Genomic DNA, 17,934 nt, shown 5'->3' with positions numbered 1-17,934 from the left:
TAAGAGTCAGCTCTTCACATCACGTGGCCAAAGTATTGGAGCTTCAGCGTCATTTCAGTTCAGTTGCTCAGTCGTGTCCCACTGTTTGTGACCCTGTGGATGACAGCACGCCAGGCTTCCCTGTCCATCACCCACTCGCAGTTTACTCAAACCCATGTCCATTGAGTTGGTGATGCCATCAAACATCTCATCCTCTGTCGTCCCCTTCTCCTCCTGCCCTCAATCTTTCCCCTCTTTCCTGAGTCTCTCCCATCAGGAAGCTTCCATAAGCCTCTTATCCTTATCTGTCAGAGGGCAGACAGAATGAAAACCACAATCACAGAAAACTAACCAGTCTGATCACATGGCCCACAGCCTTGTCTAACTCAGTTTCAGTGAGCCGTGCCGTGTGGGGCCAGATGAGACGGGCAGGCCATGGTGGAGAGCTCTGACAAACTTGGCCCACTGGAGAAGGGAATGGAAAACCACTTCAGCATTCCTGCCTTGAGAACCCCATGGACAGCATGAAACGGCAGCTTGAGCATCAGTCCTTCCAGTGAATAGTCAGAGTTGATTTCCTTTAGGATGGACCGGTTGGATCTCCTTACAGTCCAAGGGACTCTCAAGAGTCTTCTCCAACACCGCAGTTCAAAGGCATCAATTCTTTGGCACTCATCCTTCTTTATGGTCCAGCTTTCACATCCATACCTGCCCACTGGAAAAACCATAGCCTTGACTAGATGGACCTTTGCTGGTAAAGGAATGTCTCTGCTTTTTAATATGCTGTCTAGGTTGGTCATAGCTTTTCTTCCAAGGAGCAAGCATCTTTTAATTTCGTGGCTGCAGTCACCATCTGCAGTGATTTTGGAGCCCAAGAAAATAAAGTCTGTCACTGTTTCCATCTTTTCCCCATCTATTTGCCATGAAGTGAAGTGATGCTATGATCTTAGTTTTCTGAATATTGAGTTTTAAACCAGCTTTTCACTCTCCCCTTTCACCTTTATCACGAGACTCTTTAGTTCCTCTTCACTTTCTGCCATTAGGGTAGTGTCATCTGCATATCTGAGGTTATTTATATTTTTCCTGGCAATCTTGATTCCAGTTTGTGCTTCACCCAGCCTGGTATTTCGCATGATGTACTCTGCATAGGAGTTAAATAAGCAGGGTGACAGTATACAGTCTTGACGTACTCCTTTCCCAATTTTGATCCCAGTTCACTCATCAGTACCTTTTTTGGTGTGCTCTCCTCCCCTTCCAGGCCTTGGTAAATTTCACATCAGTTTCCATTCCCTCAAAGGCAAAGACTGTGTGGCATAAGTTGAATCATCCTTCTGTGCCTTGAAGCGGATGCCTTGAGCCTCATCCTCGTGTGTGTCAGCTGCTTGCTTCTCTCGCCGCCAGGCCGTGTTCCATCACTCCGCTGAGCTGTTTGCCCACTGGGACGTGTGGCTTGTTTCCATCCCCACACTGTTGAAGCGAGTGACTCCAGAGGGCGGGGCTGGGGGGGCCTCTGCCTCCTGTGGTCACTTGGGACCCAGGCTCCCTCCATCCTGTCACCCTGAAGCCTTCTTGTTGTCTTTGGCTGTATGTTCAAAAACTGGGTGTTAGAAGTGTCTGTTCCAGTTGGGGGAAGCTAAAAGAAGGGGGTGGTGCCCTGGGCAAGCCACGGGGCAGAAGCTCCAGCTGCTACTTGGTTCCCGTTTCGTCTGCGAGAACAGAGTCACTCGTCTCTGCCTGGCTGCAGGGAAGCTGGGCCGTGGGGCTTCTCGGCAGGAAGCTTGTGTCTGAGAAGGGAAGCTCGGTGTTTTGGTGGGTGACCAGCAGCCCGCAGCCCAGCTCATCAGCGAGTCTCTCTCAGGAACGAGACCAGTGGGGGACATGGTCACCTGTCCATGTGGTGAGAGGCCCGCTGGCTGGTCACGGGAGCCCCTCTCCGCACGCCATGGGCGTGGCCTCGCATCCAGGCCTGCCTTTCCTTCCCCTGGACCCGGCCTTTCCTTCCCCTAGGCCCGGCCTTTCCTTCCCCTGGGCCTGCCTTTCCTTCCCCTGGGCCTGCCTTTCCTTCCCCTGGACCCGGCCTTTCCTTCCCCTGGGCCTGCCTTTCCTTCCCCTGGGCCTGCCTTTCCGCTTTGGAGACTCTTCCTTGTCCACGTTCTTGCCTGGCCACGCCTGAAGTGCCTTTTGAGGATGTGCCTTTCCTGGTTTGCACAGTTGGAAGAGTCTGCTCCTTCACGTGTAGTGTTTTGGAGCCTGCGGTTGCACTAGGCATTAAGCAGAGGTGCTGGTCAGTTAGTATTCTGATATCTCCGGCACTCTTTGTAGAATTCCCTCAGAAACGTAGTAGTCCTCTGGTCTCAGCGTTTCCAGTTAGCACCATGTCCTGTAGCTGTCAGACCCTCGGATCCTTTTTCGGATGTGGTCATCAAGCCTGATTTATTTTTCGCTTCCTCTTTGGATCATGCCCGTCTTCTGTATTTCTCTGGTGCATGCCTCAGAGACCTCTGAAGTCCTAAGTTTGGGTGAGAAGCGAGCACCTTTTATCTCATCCTCTTGACCAGTCTGTTTGTCTCCTTTTTAACATTTGGGCTGAAAAATCTTGCTAGGAGGCCTTTGAGAAAGGCTCTGGGCAGGGTGCTTGTTAGTAGCCATCTGGGGGTGTGGGAGCCATTAGCCGTTGTGTTAGTACACTCTCTGATGCTCACCGTGTGAGGCCGTGTGGTTTTGCGCGGGGGCCACTGCGCAGGGGAGGCCTTACACTGTCGCACTGAGTTGACGCTGCCTCTGTCCGCGCGATCCTGGGTGAGCCCTGTTGGCGCCGCCGCTTCTGCCACAGCAGAGAAGGCAGGCGTGTTAGTGGCGCCCCTGGCTTCTCTGTAGAGCCCGGTCCTGTAGGGGGCCCGGGGTTCGGCCCACCCCCGCCTCTCTGACCTCAGGGCCCCCTGCCCCGGCTCGGGGTGCCCGGCTTTCCTCCCTGGAGTCAGGAAGCTCTGTTGAGTGAGTAAATTAATGAGTGAGTGAATGCCACGTAGAAGCTGAAGGAGTGGACAGCACTAACTGCCTTTCCTCTTTTTTTCCCTTTTCAGAAAGAAAGAGCTCTCAGCCACCAAGAAAGACCGCGTGAACCACTGTCTGACAATCTGTGAAAACATCGTCGCGCAGTCTCTCAGGTAACTGCACTCCGACCTGCCTAGAGAAAACAGAACACGTCCCTGTCTGCGTTCTGAACGGGCTAGGCTGTTCTTCGTTGCCCCAGTTGTTTGGAAACCTTTACGGGACCCTTCCCCCTTCTGGCTGTGGATACGGAGGATTTCCAGACACTGTACTGAGTGAGACTTCCTTCTTGTAATCTCATGCTGTGTCGTTGCAGCCGTTAGGATAACCGAGCAGCGCATTTGTGTTTTACTTATTGCAGGGGTAGGAACAGGAGCCTGCCCGGTTACCGGGGTCTCGTGATGGATTTTCTTTGGCGCTCTCTCTGTCCGCCCTGTGGGGGTGCTCCCTGCTCATCACAGCTTAGGGGGACGGTGGGGTCATGGGCCCTGACCGGAGGCCCACCTCCCTGGCCTGGTCGTTCCTCTGGGGTGAGCAGGCAGCACCTTCTTGTGTAGTTTCTTTGCTGATTCTCCTCATTCTCCTTGCTGTTGACTGTCTGTCTGTCTTTCTGAGTACTGTTCCTCGTACCTGTGGGTGGTAGGTATTTTAAGCCAGTCTCTGAGTGAGTGAGTAGGACATGGGTGTGCTTATGGCTTCTGAACTCCGTTACTCAGATGGGACATGGGAAATACTTCTCTTGGCATAAATCATGCATTTTATTCTCCTGTTGGGAAGGGCTCTTTGTAGTCTCTTAGAAAAACCTCTAAGAATAATCACCTTGCTTTTTGTGCTGACAGGACTTTGGTGATTCATTTATTTTTGGTGGCACCTCGCCGCTTGTGTTTTATGCGTTCGCAGTGGTTTCATGTAGAGCATTTCATTTTAGTTGAACTCAGTGCCATTTTGAAAGACAGTGTATGATGACCGTTCTATCTAATTTGTAGAAATACTGTGGGAAGAAACGAAGTGACAAGTGAGACTATGTGCTGAAAATAAAAATACAAAAATTCTCAGTTAGCATGCTGTTGTGGACAACACTACTAAGTAAAAGGGGAAAAGGTTTGGATTCTGGCTCCACCCCGTATAAGCCAGGTGGCTTCAGACAAGGCTGACCCCGTCTTTGATGTATAAACACGGTGTTCAGGGCTCTTGTGGGAGGAGCAACACCATAAGACGCTGTGAGAGCTGCGTGAAAGTGCCCGTGAGCTCCTGCGAGGCAGAAATCCGTCCCGTGGTGCATGCTGCCCTGCATGCCGCCGTTACTCTTGTGTGAACGCCTGGCAGACCCCCGGGGCCTGCTGCTGCCCTAGCACAGCTGCGCTCACCTGACTTCCAGCATCTGGGTCTCAGGAAGCAGCACCTCACACTGAAAGCTTATGGACCCAGAAAATAGACCTTTTCCATCCTGAGTGCTTCATGCCTTATTCTTAGTTTGCTTTTTGATAATTCCCAATGGAATTGATGGAATGTTGGCTTAGATTCACACGTGTGTGTGTGTGGGTGTGTGTGAGTGAGTGTGTTCAATTGCTCAGTCATGTTTGCCTGTTTGTGACCCCTTGGACTGCAGCCCACCAGGCTCCTCTTATCCGTGTGATTTTTCAGGCAGGAATACTGGAGCAGATGCCACTTGCCTCCTCCGGTGGATCTTCCCCGCCCAGGAATTGGACCTGCATCTCTGTGTCTTCTGCACTGGGCGGACAGAGTCTTTACCACTAGCAATGGCCCCCCACTCCAGTCCTCTTGCCTGGAAAATCCCAGGGACGGAGGAGCCTGGTAGGCCGCAGTCCATGGGGTCGCCAAGAGTCAGACACGACTGAGCGACTTCACTTTCACTTCTCACTTTCATGCACTGGAGAAGGAAATGGCAACCCACTCCAGGGTTCTTGCCTGGAGTATCCCAGGGACGGGGGAGCCTGGTGGGCTGCCGTCTGTGGGGTCGCGCAGAGTCAGACACGACTGAAGCGACTCAGCAGCAGCAGCACCACCACCACCACCTGGGAAGTCCGCTGAGACATGTTAAGACTGGTGTGTGGTTGTTTGCCGTCGTGAATCGCGGCAGTAGCTGTTAATAGCCTCACGTCTGTGTGCCTGTTGTGTCTGTACCGAGTGATGCTGATGGTCTTCGTGCTGCTTGTTCTATATAGGATCACATTAACGGGATATTTTTTGGACCCAGAGAGGCTGTCTTTGGTCGCATCAGATCAGAGAACGTGTTTGTTTAAGATGCTCTCCATACTTTTCAGAAAGTTTGGACTGTAGTGCTGAAGTGGCTCTTCTGCTTACATTCAGTGACTCAGGAAGTCGGGTGGCTGGCGTTTCCTGTAGTCTCTCGCCTGCTGTGACTGGTCTCTGGCGCATTCTTTAGCTTCTGCCACGCACTGATGATGTCTCTCGGGGCTTATTCCAGGCAGCTGCTCGAGTCCGTGAGGTGTGCTGTGACTCAGCCTACTTTGGCTCTCAATTTGGTGGTCTCCTGCTGCTTCCTAGATGCGTACGAACATCAGAATCACCCAGAAAGTTTGTTAGAAATACAGGAATGAAGAGAACCCCACTGCCTTCTTTCCCCAGCACTCTTTCTGTTTTCTGTCCAGTGGAGGGTGAGGATTCATTTTTAACTAGTTTCCTTTTGGGAGGAGCTCGACACCCTCATCTAAACAAATGTACTTGATAAGGTGATTGGGTAAAAATAAGTGTATAGGAATCTATAGATTTCCCATTCCCATATATTAGTGTAAATCTGTTAGAAAATATAATGCTTCAAGAACCAATTCCTAGTAGCACCAGCGTATAATATTTCAAGGAATTGATGAGAGAGATGCAGGAACTATGGAAGGACTCATGGACTTCCCTGAATGGGACAGGTTAGCGTGGGGACAGTTCCTTATCGTAAAGTTAAACTTTCTCTAAATTAATTCACAGGTTTAAAATGAGCTTGATCAGAATTCTAGTAGAGATATTTTTGAACTTGTTCATCTACAAGAATAAATACATCGGTTTTAACAAGGAAAATCTGAAACCATCAGTAATCAGTGAGACCTGGTGTTCATGACGTTAAAATAGCTGTTAGACATTAGAGAAGGAACAGAATAGGAAGTGGGAAAGTGTGTGTGTGTGTGTGTGTGTGTGTGTGTGCGCAGATATGAATTTACGGTAAAGGTAGCATCTTGTATTAGTGTGGAAATGCTGGATTATTGAACCAGTTGACTATTTAGGGGAATGTTCTTCATATTGCAGGCAAACATAAATGCCAGATTAATTACCTAAATGTACGAGAGTGAAATCATTACTACAAAAAGAACATTTAATCTTAGTCTGTGGAATGCTTACAACATAAAGGGGAAAAAGTGTTTTATCTAGAATATAGTTCAGTATGTCAAAATCTACTTTAAACTGAAACTTAAATGCAGCTTGGGGAAAGTATTGATGGCGTATGTATCAAAGGTTTAATAGCTTCTATAGAGAGAGATTGTAAATCATTAAGAAAAAGGCTGATTTTCTAATAGGAAAACTGGCAAAACTATGAATGGGCAGTTTGGAAAAGAAGAAATGTAACTGAGCCAGTAACCGTAATAGCTAACACTTATTTCATGCTTCCTGTGGAAAAATGCTCAGATTCACTAGTAATCACTGGAATGAGGCTAAAACAAAAATCAGAACATTTCTTTTTTACCTGTTATATTTACAGACATTAAAAAATACTCAGGATTTTGTCGGAGATGATACAACTTTTTTAAAAGGCAACTTGGGTGATTTCACTGGTGGTCCAGGGGCTAAGACTCTGTGCTGCCGATGCAGGGGGCCCAGGTTCGATTCCTGGTCAGGGAACTAGATCCCGTGTGCTGCAACTGAGACCCGGCACAGCCAAATAAATAAATATTAAAAGAAGGAGAGGCAGTTTGGCCTGTTGGATTCAGGCATTTCGCTTCGGGAACTCTCCTTAGGTGAGTGTCCAGTGGCGCTGGTGCCGTGCTGGCCAGCCCGTGAAGCAGAGGAAGGCAGTCTTCATGGCTTACCCACGGGGGGATTGGGAAACTCGGTACGCTTACAGAATGGAATATTAGTTAGCTTTATTAAAGATGAGTCATAGATCTGTGACTAGGTGATATAATAATATGATAAAAATTAAATTTAAAAATTACAAAGGACTTTTGCTTCTGACTAAGATGGTTAGATGGCATCACCGACTCAATGGACATGAGTTTGACCAAACTCTGGGAGAGAGTGGAAGACAGGGGAGCCTGGCGTGCCACAGTCCACGGGGTTGCAAAGAGTCGGACACGACTGAGCGCCTGAACAACAACGACAGGTTCATCATATCCCACAGAATGAGCGCATCTCCACACTTCCTGGTTCGCCTTTGGTAGCTCAAGGCCACCATGGGGGCGCTCCTCCCAGCTCCGAGCTTGCAGGCCCCGCCAGACTCTGGGGTTGCAAAGACACGACTGAGCGACTTTCACTTTTGCTTGATGGTAATAGCAGCTTCCATCTGTTCAGGGCCAACATGGTGAGCCTGTTTCCATTGTCTTACTGGTAACCTATGTGAATCTTTATGTTTAAAATGTATTTTTGTAGGCAGCAAATATTGGGTCTTCTCATTTGATCTGAAACTCTTTCACATTTCCTGTCGTTATTGATATAACTAAGTTATTTTTTACTTTCTTGGCTTCAGTGGGTCTCAGCTGCAGTGTGCAGGCTCTTCACTGTGGCAGTCGGGCTTAGCTGTCCTGCAACACGTGGGATCCTAGCTTCCTGACCAGGGACTGAACCCATGTCCCCTGCATTAGAAGGCGGATTCTTCATCACCGGACCACCAGAAAAGTCCCTAAAGCTAGGTTTGAATCTGCCACTGTGCTGTGACTTCCCTGTTTGGCCCATATGCTCTTTATTTGCCCTTTTCCCTGTTTTTGCCTTTTGGATTAAATATTGTTTGGGTCAGCTTCAGTTATTTTTCTCACTGTTGGTCATGTTTCCCTGCTTCTTGGCATTCCTGACCATTTCTGATCAGATCCCAGACCTTATAACTTCTATCTTGCTGGGTGCTATACACTTTTGAAATCTGACGTTCTTGAAGCTTGCCCTGGAATGCAGCTATGTTGCTCTGAAGGACTAGGACCGTCCTGCGTTCTGCCTGCAGGCAGGATCAGAATAGCGTCTCACCTAGGGCTGAGCTTAGCCCTGTTGTGAAGGCAGACCTTCTGAGCAGCCGACCCAAGGCGCCAGAAGGATGAGGTCTCCCCTCTGGCTGGAAGAGCAGGAGCTCTTCCCACACTTGGAGTTTCAGCACCTGCCTCCTCCAGCCCCTTCAGCTGACTCTGCCGCAGTCCCAGCCGCTCTGCAGCAGACTCAGCTGAGACCTGAGGGCCACGTGGGTCTCAGGGTCTCTCTGTGCAGCTTGCCCCTCCCTGGTCTTCCCCCATGGGCCCAGCCACACTGCCTCCTGAGGCATCAGCTCTGTCTCCCAGTCTCAGCAATCGTGGGCTCTCCCGGGTTTCCCCTCTTCATGTCCTCACTGGGAAACCCCCTCCAGGCAGTCATCTGGGGAAATCCTGAGGCTCATCGCAGTAGCTTTCCATTTATCCAGAGATGCCTAATACCTGATGCCTTGAAAACCACAGTTCCATGCATTTTATCATTATCGGCTGCTTTAGGCAGGAGGGAAACCCCGTCCTTGTCACTTGTTCAGTCGCTAAGTCATGTCTGACTCTTTGTGACCCCGAGGACTGCAGCGCGCCAGGCTCCCCTGTCCCCTGATGTAGTTATTGGAGAGTGTCTTAAAAGCACGGTTAGAAGTTGTATATAAGCCCACTTTTTCTTTTCTAAGAATTGGGAGAGGACGGGCGCGCGACACCGTGAGCCTGGCTTGATTCGCTTGTGTGGTGCACTGCGGCCGTAAGTGGTAGCCAGCACCTGTGTCGTGTCGTCGTCATCCCTTTTTGTATGTTGAGAGCAGTAAAGAGCTAGTCTCTTAGCAACTTTGACGTTTAAAATGCAGTATTGCTGACTGCAGGCACTAAGCTGTGCGTCAGAGCTCTAGGTTATCTCCTAGTTACAAGTAAGCCTGCTTTTTCAGCTGTGAATTTTATGGAATCTCTATACTAGTATTTCTGTCTCCTTCTCTCTCTCTCTTTTAAAGATGCATTTAATCACTTAGTTTTGGCCGTGCTGGGTCTCCTTTCCTTCTCGGGCTTCCCTCGTTGCCGCGCTCGGGCTCAGTGTCGTGGTGCACGGGCTTAGCTGTCCCAGCGGCATGTGGGAGCCTCCCAGTCTTCCCGGACCAGGGAGCAAACTCGTGTCGCCTGCATTGGCAGGTGGCGCTTACCCACTGGGCCGCCACGGACGCCCCCAAATAAAGTGTTTCTGATGAAAACTTTGCGTCTGAATTCAGATGTGTTGTAAAAAAGATTGTTCTTTAGCATGCTGATTTTTTCATGTTGATTACATGTTGAAGTAGTATTTTTGATACATTGGGTTAAATGAAATATATTATTAAAATGAATTTTATCTGTGTGTCTAACATGCTTTTTCTGTTCCAGAACCCCACACAGGATACCAGAAACTTAACTGCGTTTCATCGTCCTGTCTCCTCTTGGCTGTGACAGTCTTTCTTCTTTTTTCACTTAGAAATTCTCCAGAATTTCAGAAACTTCTGGGCATCGCTATGGAACTTTTTCTGCTGTGCAGTGATGACGCAGAGTCAGATGTCAGGATGGTGGCTGACGAATGCCTCAACAAAGTCATAAAAGTAAGCACCCCCTGGACGGCGTCCTCTGAGACGTGGTCACTGTGGCTAAGAGGAGGAACCATAGCTTGGCATTCTTTTGTTCTGAGCAGCAGAGTCCTGTAGGGTGGCTGCACTTTCTAAACTAATAGTGTGTGGTTTGGAGGCACTCCAGTGTCTGCCAGGGTGCTGCCTGTACCTGCCCACTCAGAGGGCACGGGTTTCCTCTCATGCCTGCGCAGGGCGTAGGGCAGGGATGGGCGCTGACAGTGACCACTGGGGACCCTTGGACCGAGTGTCACTCTGCTGAGAAACCGCGAGGCCCCGAGACGGCAAGGGGCGGGCAGTGGGGTCCGCCGATGATGTCTTTGTCCCCCAAGTCCTGAGTCAGGCAGGACTGTTCACAGGGAAGGACGTGCCTTCTCTAGTCACTTGGCTGGTGTTCTGGCTGGAGTTGGTTTTAGATAGGAGATAGGAGTTCCCAGAAAAGGTTGGTGAAGCCAGAAAGCCAGAGCCACCTGGGTGGGAGGTGAGGTGGGGAGTGCGGGGGACGCCTGCCCTCTTTGCTCAGGCTTTCCCGGTGCAGAGTCTGTGCCCAGGATCCCCGCAGCTTTAATCCCCTTTGCCCTTTTCCTGCTCTCTGCTGGCGTGGAGGATGGGAAGCGGCCCTTGTTCCCCGCTCTGCCCTTCTCCCCGTTGGTGCCCCAGCCATCCTGGGGGTTCCGCTGACACTGCTCTCCTGCCGTCAGATGATGCGAGTCTCGGACGCGGAGCGTGTTTGTCCGGAAACGGCTGAATGCATGGTGTGCGCTCTGAGCTGGGAGATGTTGGCAGCTCATCACTGCAGCCTGGAGGCGGAGGTGGTTTCTGTCTGGGGAGGCAGAGGAGGCTCCCCGGAGGTGGTGGCAGTTAGGTGAATGAGAAGATTTAGGACCTTCTCTTTTTGTGGCTCAGTGTGTGGCGTGTGCGATCTTGGCTTCCCCAACCAGGGCTTGAACCCGTGCCCCGCTGCAGTAGAAGCAAGGAGTGCTCTAGGGACGCCCGTAGGGCCTTCTTGCCCCTTGCAGACGCGCAGAGGAGGGGGACTCTGCCAGGGCGTGGGAGACGTTGAGGATCAGTTCAAGGGGCTTGCACTTTATTTGGCGGAGAATGAAGAAAGGGAAGAGCTCTCGAAGATTTGTAACCAGGTAGTTCAAGTAGCCAGGTGGTGCCTTGTAGCCTGCTTTGGACAGGAGAGAGGCTGTCCAGAATCCGGGAGGGCGGCTCGGTGTCCAGGGAAGAGGGGGCCCCTGAGCCAGTAGGAGGTGCTGGAGTGCGAGTGAGGAGCAGGGGCCAGGCTGTCATGGTGCTGGCCCTGGCGGCTGTGTGTCCCTGGTGTGGGGGTGGGGATGGGAGCAGGGGCACATTAGCATCGCCAGTGAGTGAGGGCCGTTGACTGCTGTTTCACGGCTTTGGAGTGTACTTTTCTCTTGTAATAAAATACATTTGACGTTAGTTTATGGAGCATTTATAAAGTGAAGCAGGACTCGGATATGCCTTCTGCTTTTACTGGCCAAGCAGTGTTTCACTATATGCTTGTCCGTTTTGATGTGCTCGTTTAAGGGATTGTAGTCCAAACTGAAACAGTAGAATTAGGATTTTAAAATATCGGAGGCATTGTTCAGAACCTCCCAGAATATGACCCTGTTCTGATTTTCAAGCTTGCTGAGCCACTGTGACTTTTGCAAAGACCAGTTGGTCTGCAGATGTCACGTGCTTATATCACAGGAAGGGCAGAGGGCTTTTCTGTGGAGGTCTGGGTGTATCTTCCCTAGCTTCTTCAGGCTTCGTCACGTCTTTCCTCGCTTCTTGTGGCCAGGCCATTGGCAGTGCCATTTCGGAGGAGCGGGCTCTCGCGGCTGAGCGCGGGGCACGGAGGCCTTTCCGCCTTGGGAGCCTTCTCCAGCACGGACTCTGGGTCCCTGCTGGTGGTTGCCATCAGCCGCTATTGCTGGGTTGAAGTTGCCCTTGTGGCCATTTTGTTGGTTTGACTTGTAACCGAGCAACAGGGGCAGGGCTCTGAGGAGCCTGTGGTTCCAGCAGATTTGTGTGTCGCTGGGGCCCTGAGGTGGGGAGCACCTGTGCATCGCGGGAGGACCAGACCTTTGGGAAGGATGTGGCTTCTGTGTGGAAAGGAGTGTTCCCATGCCAGAATCAGGGCTCTGACCTTGGGTATCCACCTCCTGCCCTGCTGGCTTTGCAGACTCCAGGCCATTGCTCATGTTGGATCATCGTTAAAAATGATGATTAAAGAATGTGCTTTAATGATTAAAAGATGTGCTTTAATTGAACATGAGAGTTTTAGAGTGAATTTGAACTATCTGCCGTTTAATTTTGATATTATATAGTATTCGATTGTAAGGAATATTCTTTTCCTTCCCTTTTAAATATTATAGTGAACGGCCTGTGTCTAGCTGGTAGCTTCCTGCATACATACACTTCTTTCCTGATGAGCAAGTTTCCAGCTTAGGTGCTATTATATTCTCCCTTGCGTCAAAATTGGTTTCGGTCGCCTTCAGGTTCCTGTAGAGCCGCTACGTTGCTGCTGCTCAGCCGCTTGGCGGCGTCCGACCCTCGCGGCCCGTGGACCGCGGCCCGCCAGGCCTCCCGCCCTCCGCCGCCCCTCTTGGAGGTGCTAGTGGAGCGTGTCTTCCGTGACAGATCTCCCGTGTTTTGTTGTAGGCTTTGATGGACTCTAATCTTCCGAGGTTGCAGCTAGAACTCTACAAGGAAATTAAAAAGGTGGGTTTTTGTTTTTCGTTGTTGGAAAAGTCTGTTGACCCACTGTGTTGAGCAGTGCATGAAATTTTCTTTATTTGCTAAGTGAGAATGTGGGGAGGGGACAAGTGCTGTCTGGTAAAGTGGACTCTGTCGCTTCACTTCTCCTCAGAAAGTTGCTCCTCGTTACTTACTAGAGGAGATGGGACTTAAAATGGTGGTTTTAAGGAAAAAATCTTCATAATTTCATCCCACTGAGCCTTGAAATGTCAAGAGCAGGCGCGCCGAGCGGCCTTCCCTGTGGAGACGGGCGCGAGCAGCGAGGGGCGCCCCGGGTGGGGGCCCCCGCCCGGCCCCGCCGCGTGACTCTCCTCTCCTCCTCAGAACGGCGCCCCGCGGAGCCTGCGCGCGGCCCTCTGGAGGTTCGCCGAGCTGGCTCACCTGGTCCGGCCTCAGAAGTGCAGGTGAGGTGGGCGCCCCGGGCCCTCGCCGTGCCGGCGGCTCGGCTCCGAAGCCGCTCCCCTGGAGGCCGTCCCCGCCCCGCTGCCTGAAGCCGCCCGCCGCCTCCCGCGGCAGCCCCGGCCCGCTGCTGTCCTCACGGCCGCCGGGGCTCAGGGGCGCCCGCGCACGCGCTCGTCTTCTGCCCCTCCCTCCCCGAGGGACGCAGGAGCCCGCGTCGCGGCGCAGCGGGCGTCCCTGTCGCCCTGCCGGGGCCCAGCCCGCTGCCGGGTCTGCCGGGGCAGGACACGCTGGGCGGCGGGCGCAGACTGCGCGCCGCCTCCCTGCTGCCCAGCGTGGCGATGACAGAAAGCCGTGTCTTTGTCTATCACATGGGTTAGAAACGCGCAGTGTGAAGAAAGTTTTGACTGAGTGATACAACTGTATCTTTTTCTTTAATTCATTAGTTGACTTTAATTGGAGGACGATTCCCTTACAACGTTGCGGTGGTTTTTGCCATATGCCGACATGAATCACCCACGGGTGTCCCCCATCCTGACCCCCCCCCCCCCTCCCTCCCCGCCCGTCCCGTGGGCGTCCCAGAGCACCGGCTTTGAGTGCCCTGCTTCACGCATCGGACTTGCCCCCGTCACCTGTTTCCACATGTGGTAACGTACGTGTTTCAGCTATACATGATTCTCTCAAACCATCCCACCCTCGCCTTCTCCCATAAGGTCCAAAAGTCTGCTCTCTACATCTGTGTCTCTCTTTCTTAATGGACTGAAAGCCAAAGGAAGGACCATAGGTTTAACTCCTTTCTCGTCTCTGTGACCGCAAGACGTGCTGAGGTCCGTGGATGCCTTGGTTCCCTGCGGAACTGGTGGAGTGGCAGAAACCCTCTCCTTTGACACCAAACAGTGACCTGTTCCACGGGGTCAGAGTGTGATGCGAGTCTTACACGACTGTGGACGCACAGTCACTGAGGAATCTCTCTGTATCACCTTGCTCCTTCACTGTCCGTAGTTTGAAAACTTCTTATTAATACATGTCTGAAGCAATACATCCCAGGTTTTCCACATAGAAGCCAAAGTGACCTTAAAACTGTGATTGGGTCATGCCATTCCCTTACTTGAACTTGCCACTCATTTCCCACGGCTGTTCAGAGAAGTCCAGGCTCCGTACGAGGCCCAGGGAGACCTGGCCCTGGAGCCCCGTCCACTGTTGCCTCACTGGCCCCCGTGGCTTCTCTGCAGAGTCGAGCGTGTGTCCTTCTGATGTCTGGCATGCTCTCCCCGTGGGTCATCCGTTTCTCAGAGGGCGGCTCCCTCCCTGTGCAGTCCCAGCGGTGCCCCCTCCCAGGGGTGCGCCTGCTTGCTGCCTGTCTCTGCCTTTAGAGGGCGCCCAGCGTGCCCGCGGCTTCAGCGCGCCGATCCTGAGACTGCTGCCCTCCAGCCCTGGCTGCTCTCTCAGGGGCGGGGCTTCTCACCAAGGCCTTACTCAGTGTGGATGCTCAGAGAAACACTGTGTGGTCCTCCCTGTTCAAGAAAGCTCCATTCTCATTTCTTAGTGCTTTCTTTCTGTTACTTTCTAATCTAAAATCTGACTGTTTTAATAGCTATAATAATTTACTGCAGAGAATTTTTAAAACAAGCTATTGATTCGTCTGCACTGAGTCTTCCCGCTAAGGTTTGTATATTCTCCAGGAAGGACACCGGCTTTTGCCTAACAGGCCCTGAGCTGGTCGCTCGTGTTCCTCATTGAGGTGGACCTGGGAGAGTAACAGGTGCTCCTCTCCTGCCGCAGGCCGTACCTGGTGAACCTGTTGCCCTGCCTGACGCGCACAAGCAAGAGACCCGAGGAGTCCGTCCAGGAGACGCTGGCTGCAGCGATCCCTAAAATTATGGCTTCTTTTGGCAACTTTGCGAACGACAATGAGATTAAGGTATGAGTGTTGCCTCAAGTCACAGGCGTGTGAATGAGTCTTAGTGGGAGTCGCGCTTTTGCACAGATAGGCATTTGAGAGTGCGTCATAATTTGGATTATAATTCTTTGAATTCTTAAAGGCATACAAAGGGCCTCTTTCCCCTTCTGCCTTCTTACTGTGGGGTGAAAAGTTGAGCAGGGAGACAGTTTATAGAAGCAAGTTCAAAAGGCATTTTGCCAGAGCGGACTGGTTTTGGTGTCCAGGCTTGATTGCCTAGCCTGACTGAGGCCAAGCGGCGGCCCCTGAACTGCAGGCAGAGCCGGCACCCCAACGGCGTCCTCTGGGTGTGCGTGCCCGAGCCGGGGCGCCACTCAGCCTCCTGTTTTGTTTGCGCTGCAGCGGCAGTCTTCAGCCCCTCTCTCGCGTCCTGTGCATTGTGTCCTGGCACACGCTCTGAGGGTTGCCAAGAGTCCTGACCTTCTCCTCTTAGTGGGTCAGTCCTGTGCCAGAGTTCTCTCGGTACTTCCCTCTACGTTTCTAACGGACATGCTTACATTGCAGGTTTTGGGTTTCTGTGTATGTATTTTTCAGTGGAGAAGATGCTTTTGGCTCTAACCCTTCTTCCGTCTTCTCACCACAGTGAAGCACATGTTGGGTGTGCACGTTGCTGTCCTGAGCTGTGGTCACAGCTAGTCCTGCTCTGGGCTGTGCTTGTTTCTTTGTATAGCGTTGCGGTGTTTCTGGGGTCAGCAGTTGCCTCTTTCTCGTGTGCTTATTGCTCTCTGGCGCGCTCCGCCTTGTCATGCCTTCTGCTGGCGCTCAGCAGAAGCTTGCAAGTGTGTCTCTGCGCTTGCGCGCGCGATGGCTGATTAACCAGCCCTGGCTCCTCCCCTGGCCGGTGTGGGTCCTCCGGCCGCCGCTGCAGCCTGGCGGGCTCCTTGGGTCTGTCCTACAATGTCTTGGCCTCCGCCAGAGGCCTGCTTGCCCCGCCGGGTCCCCATCTCTCTAGGCTTACTGCTAGAGAGGGGCTGTGCGGGCAGTCTCACTGGTCAGAAGGCAGACTTTCCCTCAGCTTCTCTCTTGTCTCTGTGCTGGCGTCTGTCCTCTGCTCTGGCGGCCTCTCTGGGACCCTGCCCCTGCGGGAGATGGGGAGCGGCGCCCACGTCCTGAGCCGTCTGGGCGGGAGGGGGCCACGGCAGTCCGCCTGGGAGCAGCCGGTGCGCGGCTGTCTGTCCCCAGGCCCAGGCCATGCTCACGGGTCTCTGGGCCCCCGCACCCGAGCTCTCCATAGAGCTCTGTGGCTGGGCTTGCTTTGGGCGGTGGCTTCTCCCCAGCGCCTAAACAGGCTCGTTCGGGAGCGCCTTCCGGGGGCCGCTGCTCACTCAGTTTCCTCTTGTTTGCCGCCCAGCTTCCGCATTTGCGAATGCCTCTCGTCTGCCATTGCCCCCGTCCTGCTCTTTTCACCCTTGTGAGTTCATGCCTGTGACACCTTGTGCCCAGGTTCCTGTGGGGTGTCTGCGCGGTAGAGGTCCACGGGTCTGACCCAGCATGTTTGATCAGAAGCTGCCGACGGGGCCCTGCTGTGTTAGGTGTGGAGACTCTCGGGCTTTTTTTGGCTGACGTGGAATGCAGACACAGCACGTGGGCGACACGTGCCTCCTCAGCTGGGGCCACAGAGCGAGCCCGTGCTTGCGCCACCGCCTGGGTCTGCACACCCAACGTTAGTGGCACCGGTGGCCTCTGCCAGCCCTCCCTGTCTGCGTTCCCTCCTTCCTCCCCAGGACTGGTCACACTGGCCTGGCGTCTAATGCCAGAGGATCTGTCTTTAAATTGTAGCCGTGGAGGACCTTACGGTGTGTAAGTCACAGCGTGTAAGTCACAGCTATGGAGGGCCTTGCGGTGTGTAAGTGTGTAAGTCACAGCGTGTAAGCCGCGGCCGTGGAGGGCCTTATGGTGTGTAAGTCATAGTGTGTAAGCCGCAGTGTGTAAGCCGCAGCCATGGAGGGCCTTGTGGTGTGTAAGTGTGTAAGTCAACAGCGTGTAAGCCGCAGCTGTGGAGGGCCTTGTGGTGTGTAAGTGTGTAAGTCACAGCGTGTAAGCCGCAGCCGTGGAGGGCCTTGCGGTGTGTAAGTATGTAAGTCACAGCGTGTAAGCCGCAGCCGTGGAGGGCCTTGCGGTGTGTAAGTGTGTAAGTCACAGTGTGTAAGCCGTAGCCATGGAGGGCCTTGCGGTGTGTAAGTCACAGCGTGTAAGCCGCGGCCGTGGAGGGCCTTACGGTGTGTAAGCATGTAAGCTGCGGCCGTGGAGGGCCTTGCGGTGTGTAAGTCACAGCGTGTAAGCCGCGGCCGTGGAGGGCCTTACGGTGTGTAAGCATGTAAGCTGCGGCCGTGGAGGGCCTTGCGGTGTGTAAGCGTGTAAGCCGCGGCCGTGGAGGGCCTGGGGCGTGTGCTCTCTGGGTCCGGCCCCCTCTGCGCAGCACTCAACTCCCTGTCGCCGTGCGTGTCACTGGATCTTGTGGTTTCTGGAGCTGCGGCCGTTCCCTTGGGTGAGTGTGCTGCAGCTGGCCCTTTTACCGCATCCGGGCCCTGGACCGGGGGTCATCTGAGTGCTGGTGTCCCGAACGATGCCGCGCCGTCCTTGCGCAGGTCTCCTGGAGCACGGGTCGTGACACCTGGAACCGCAGCTGTTGGGTGTGAGTGTGGATGCTTCCACTTCGGCAGACACCGCAGAGAGCTGTGCCAAGCGCTGTGCCAGCTCACAGCTCGTCATCGGTGGCGCGGGCGATCGCGGCAGCTCCCTGTGCCGCCGGACTGGAGCGTCAGCGCTTTTCGGTGACGTCATCTGCTGAGTGCACTCTGCTGCTGCGTTTGGTTGAACTTCCGTTTCCATTCCCTGAAGTGCTCTTGGCTCCCAAGTGGAATGGCTTTCGTGTCTCTTTCCTTTTGAAGTGCTCTTAATTACACGTCCTGTCTGTGTCTGGAAGACTGGAGCTGTCTTACCCTACTGTCTAGTGCGCTTCCTCCTC

General features: G+C 53.0%; 1 protein-coding gene across 16 annotated transcripts in view; it reads left to right on the top strand.

Moving 5' to 3' along the window:
* HTT (huntingtin) overlaps nt 1-17,934 on the top strand; it is a 122,087-nt gene that overhangs the window by 14,422 nt on the left and 89,731 nt on the right. For 9 of the 16 annotated variants that reach the window (XM_060416649.1, XM_060416645.1, XM_060416648.1 and 6 more), the window contains 5 exon segments: nt 3,063-3,146; nt 9,694-9,814; nt 12,512-12,571; nt 12,932-13,011; nt 14,789-14,927. In XM_060416649.1, coding sequence (XP_060272632.1) covers nt 3,063-3,146; nt 9,694-9,814; nt 12,512-12,571; nt 12,932-13,011; nt 14,789-14,927 — 484 coding nt within the window. 16 annotated transcript variants of the gene reach the window in all.

Source organism: Ovis aries, chromosome 6 (genome assembly GCF_016772045.2).
Source record: "Ovis aries strain OAR_USU_Benz2616 breed Rambouillet chromosome 6, ARS-UI_Ramb_v3.0, whole genome shotgun sequence".
Classification (NCBI taxonomy): Eukaryota; Metazoa; Chordata; class Mammalia; order Artiodactyla; family Bovidae; genus Ovis; species Ovis aries.
The sequence above is the reverse complement of the archived record's forward strand: the minus strand, read 5'-3'. Positions and strand labels throughout refer to the sequence as shown.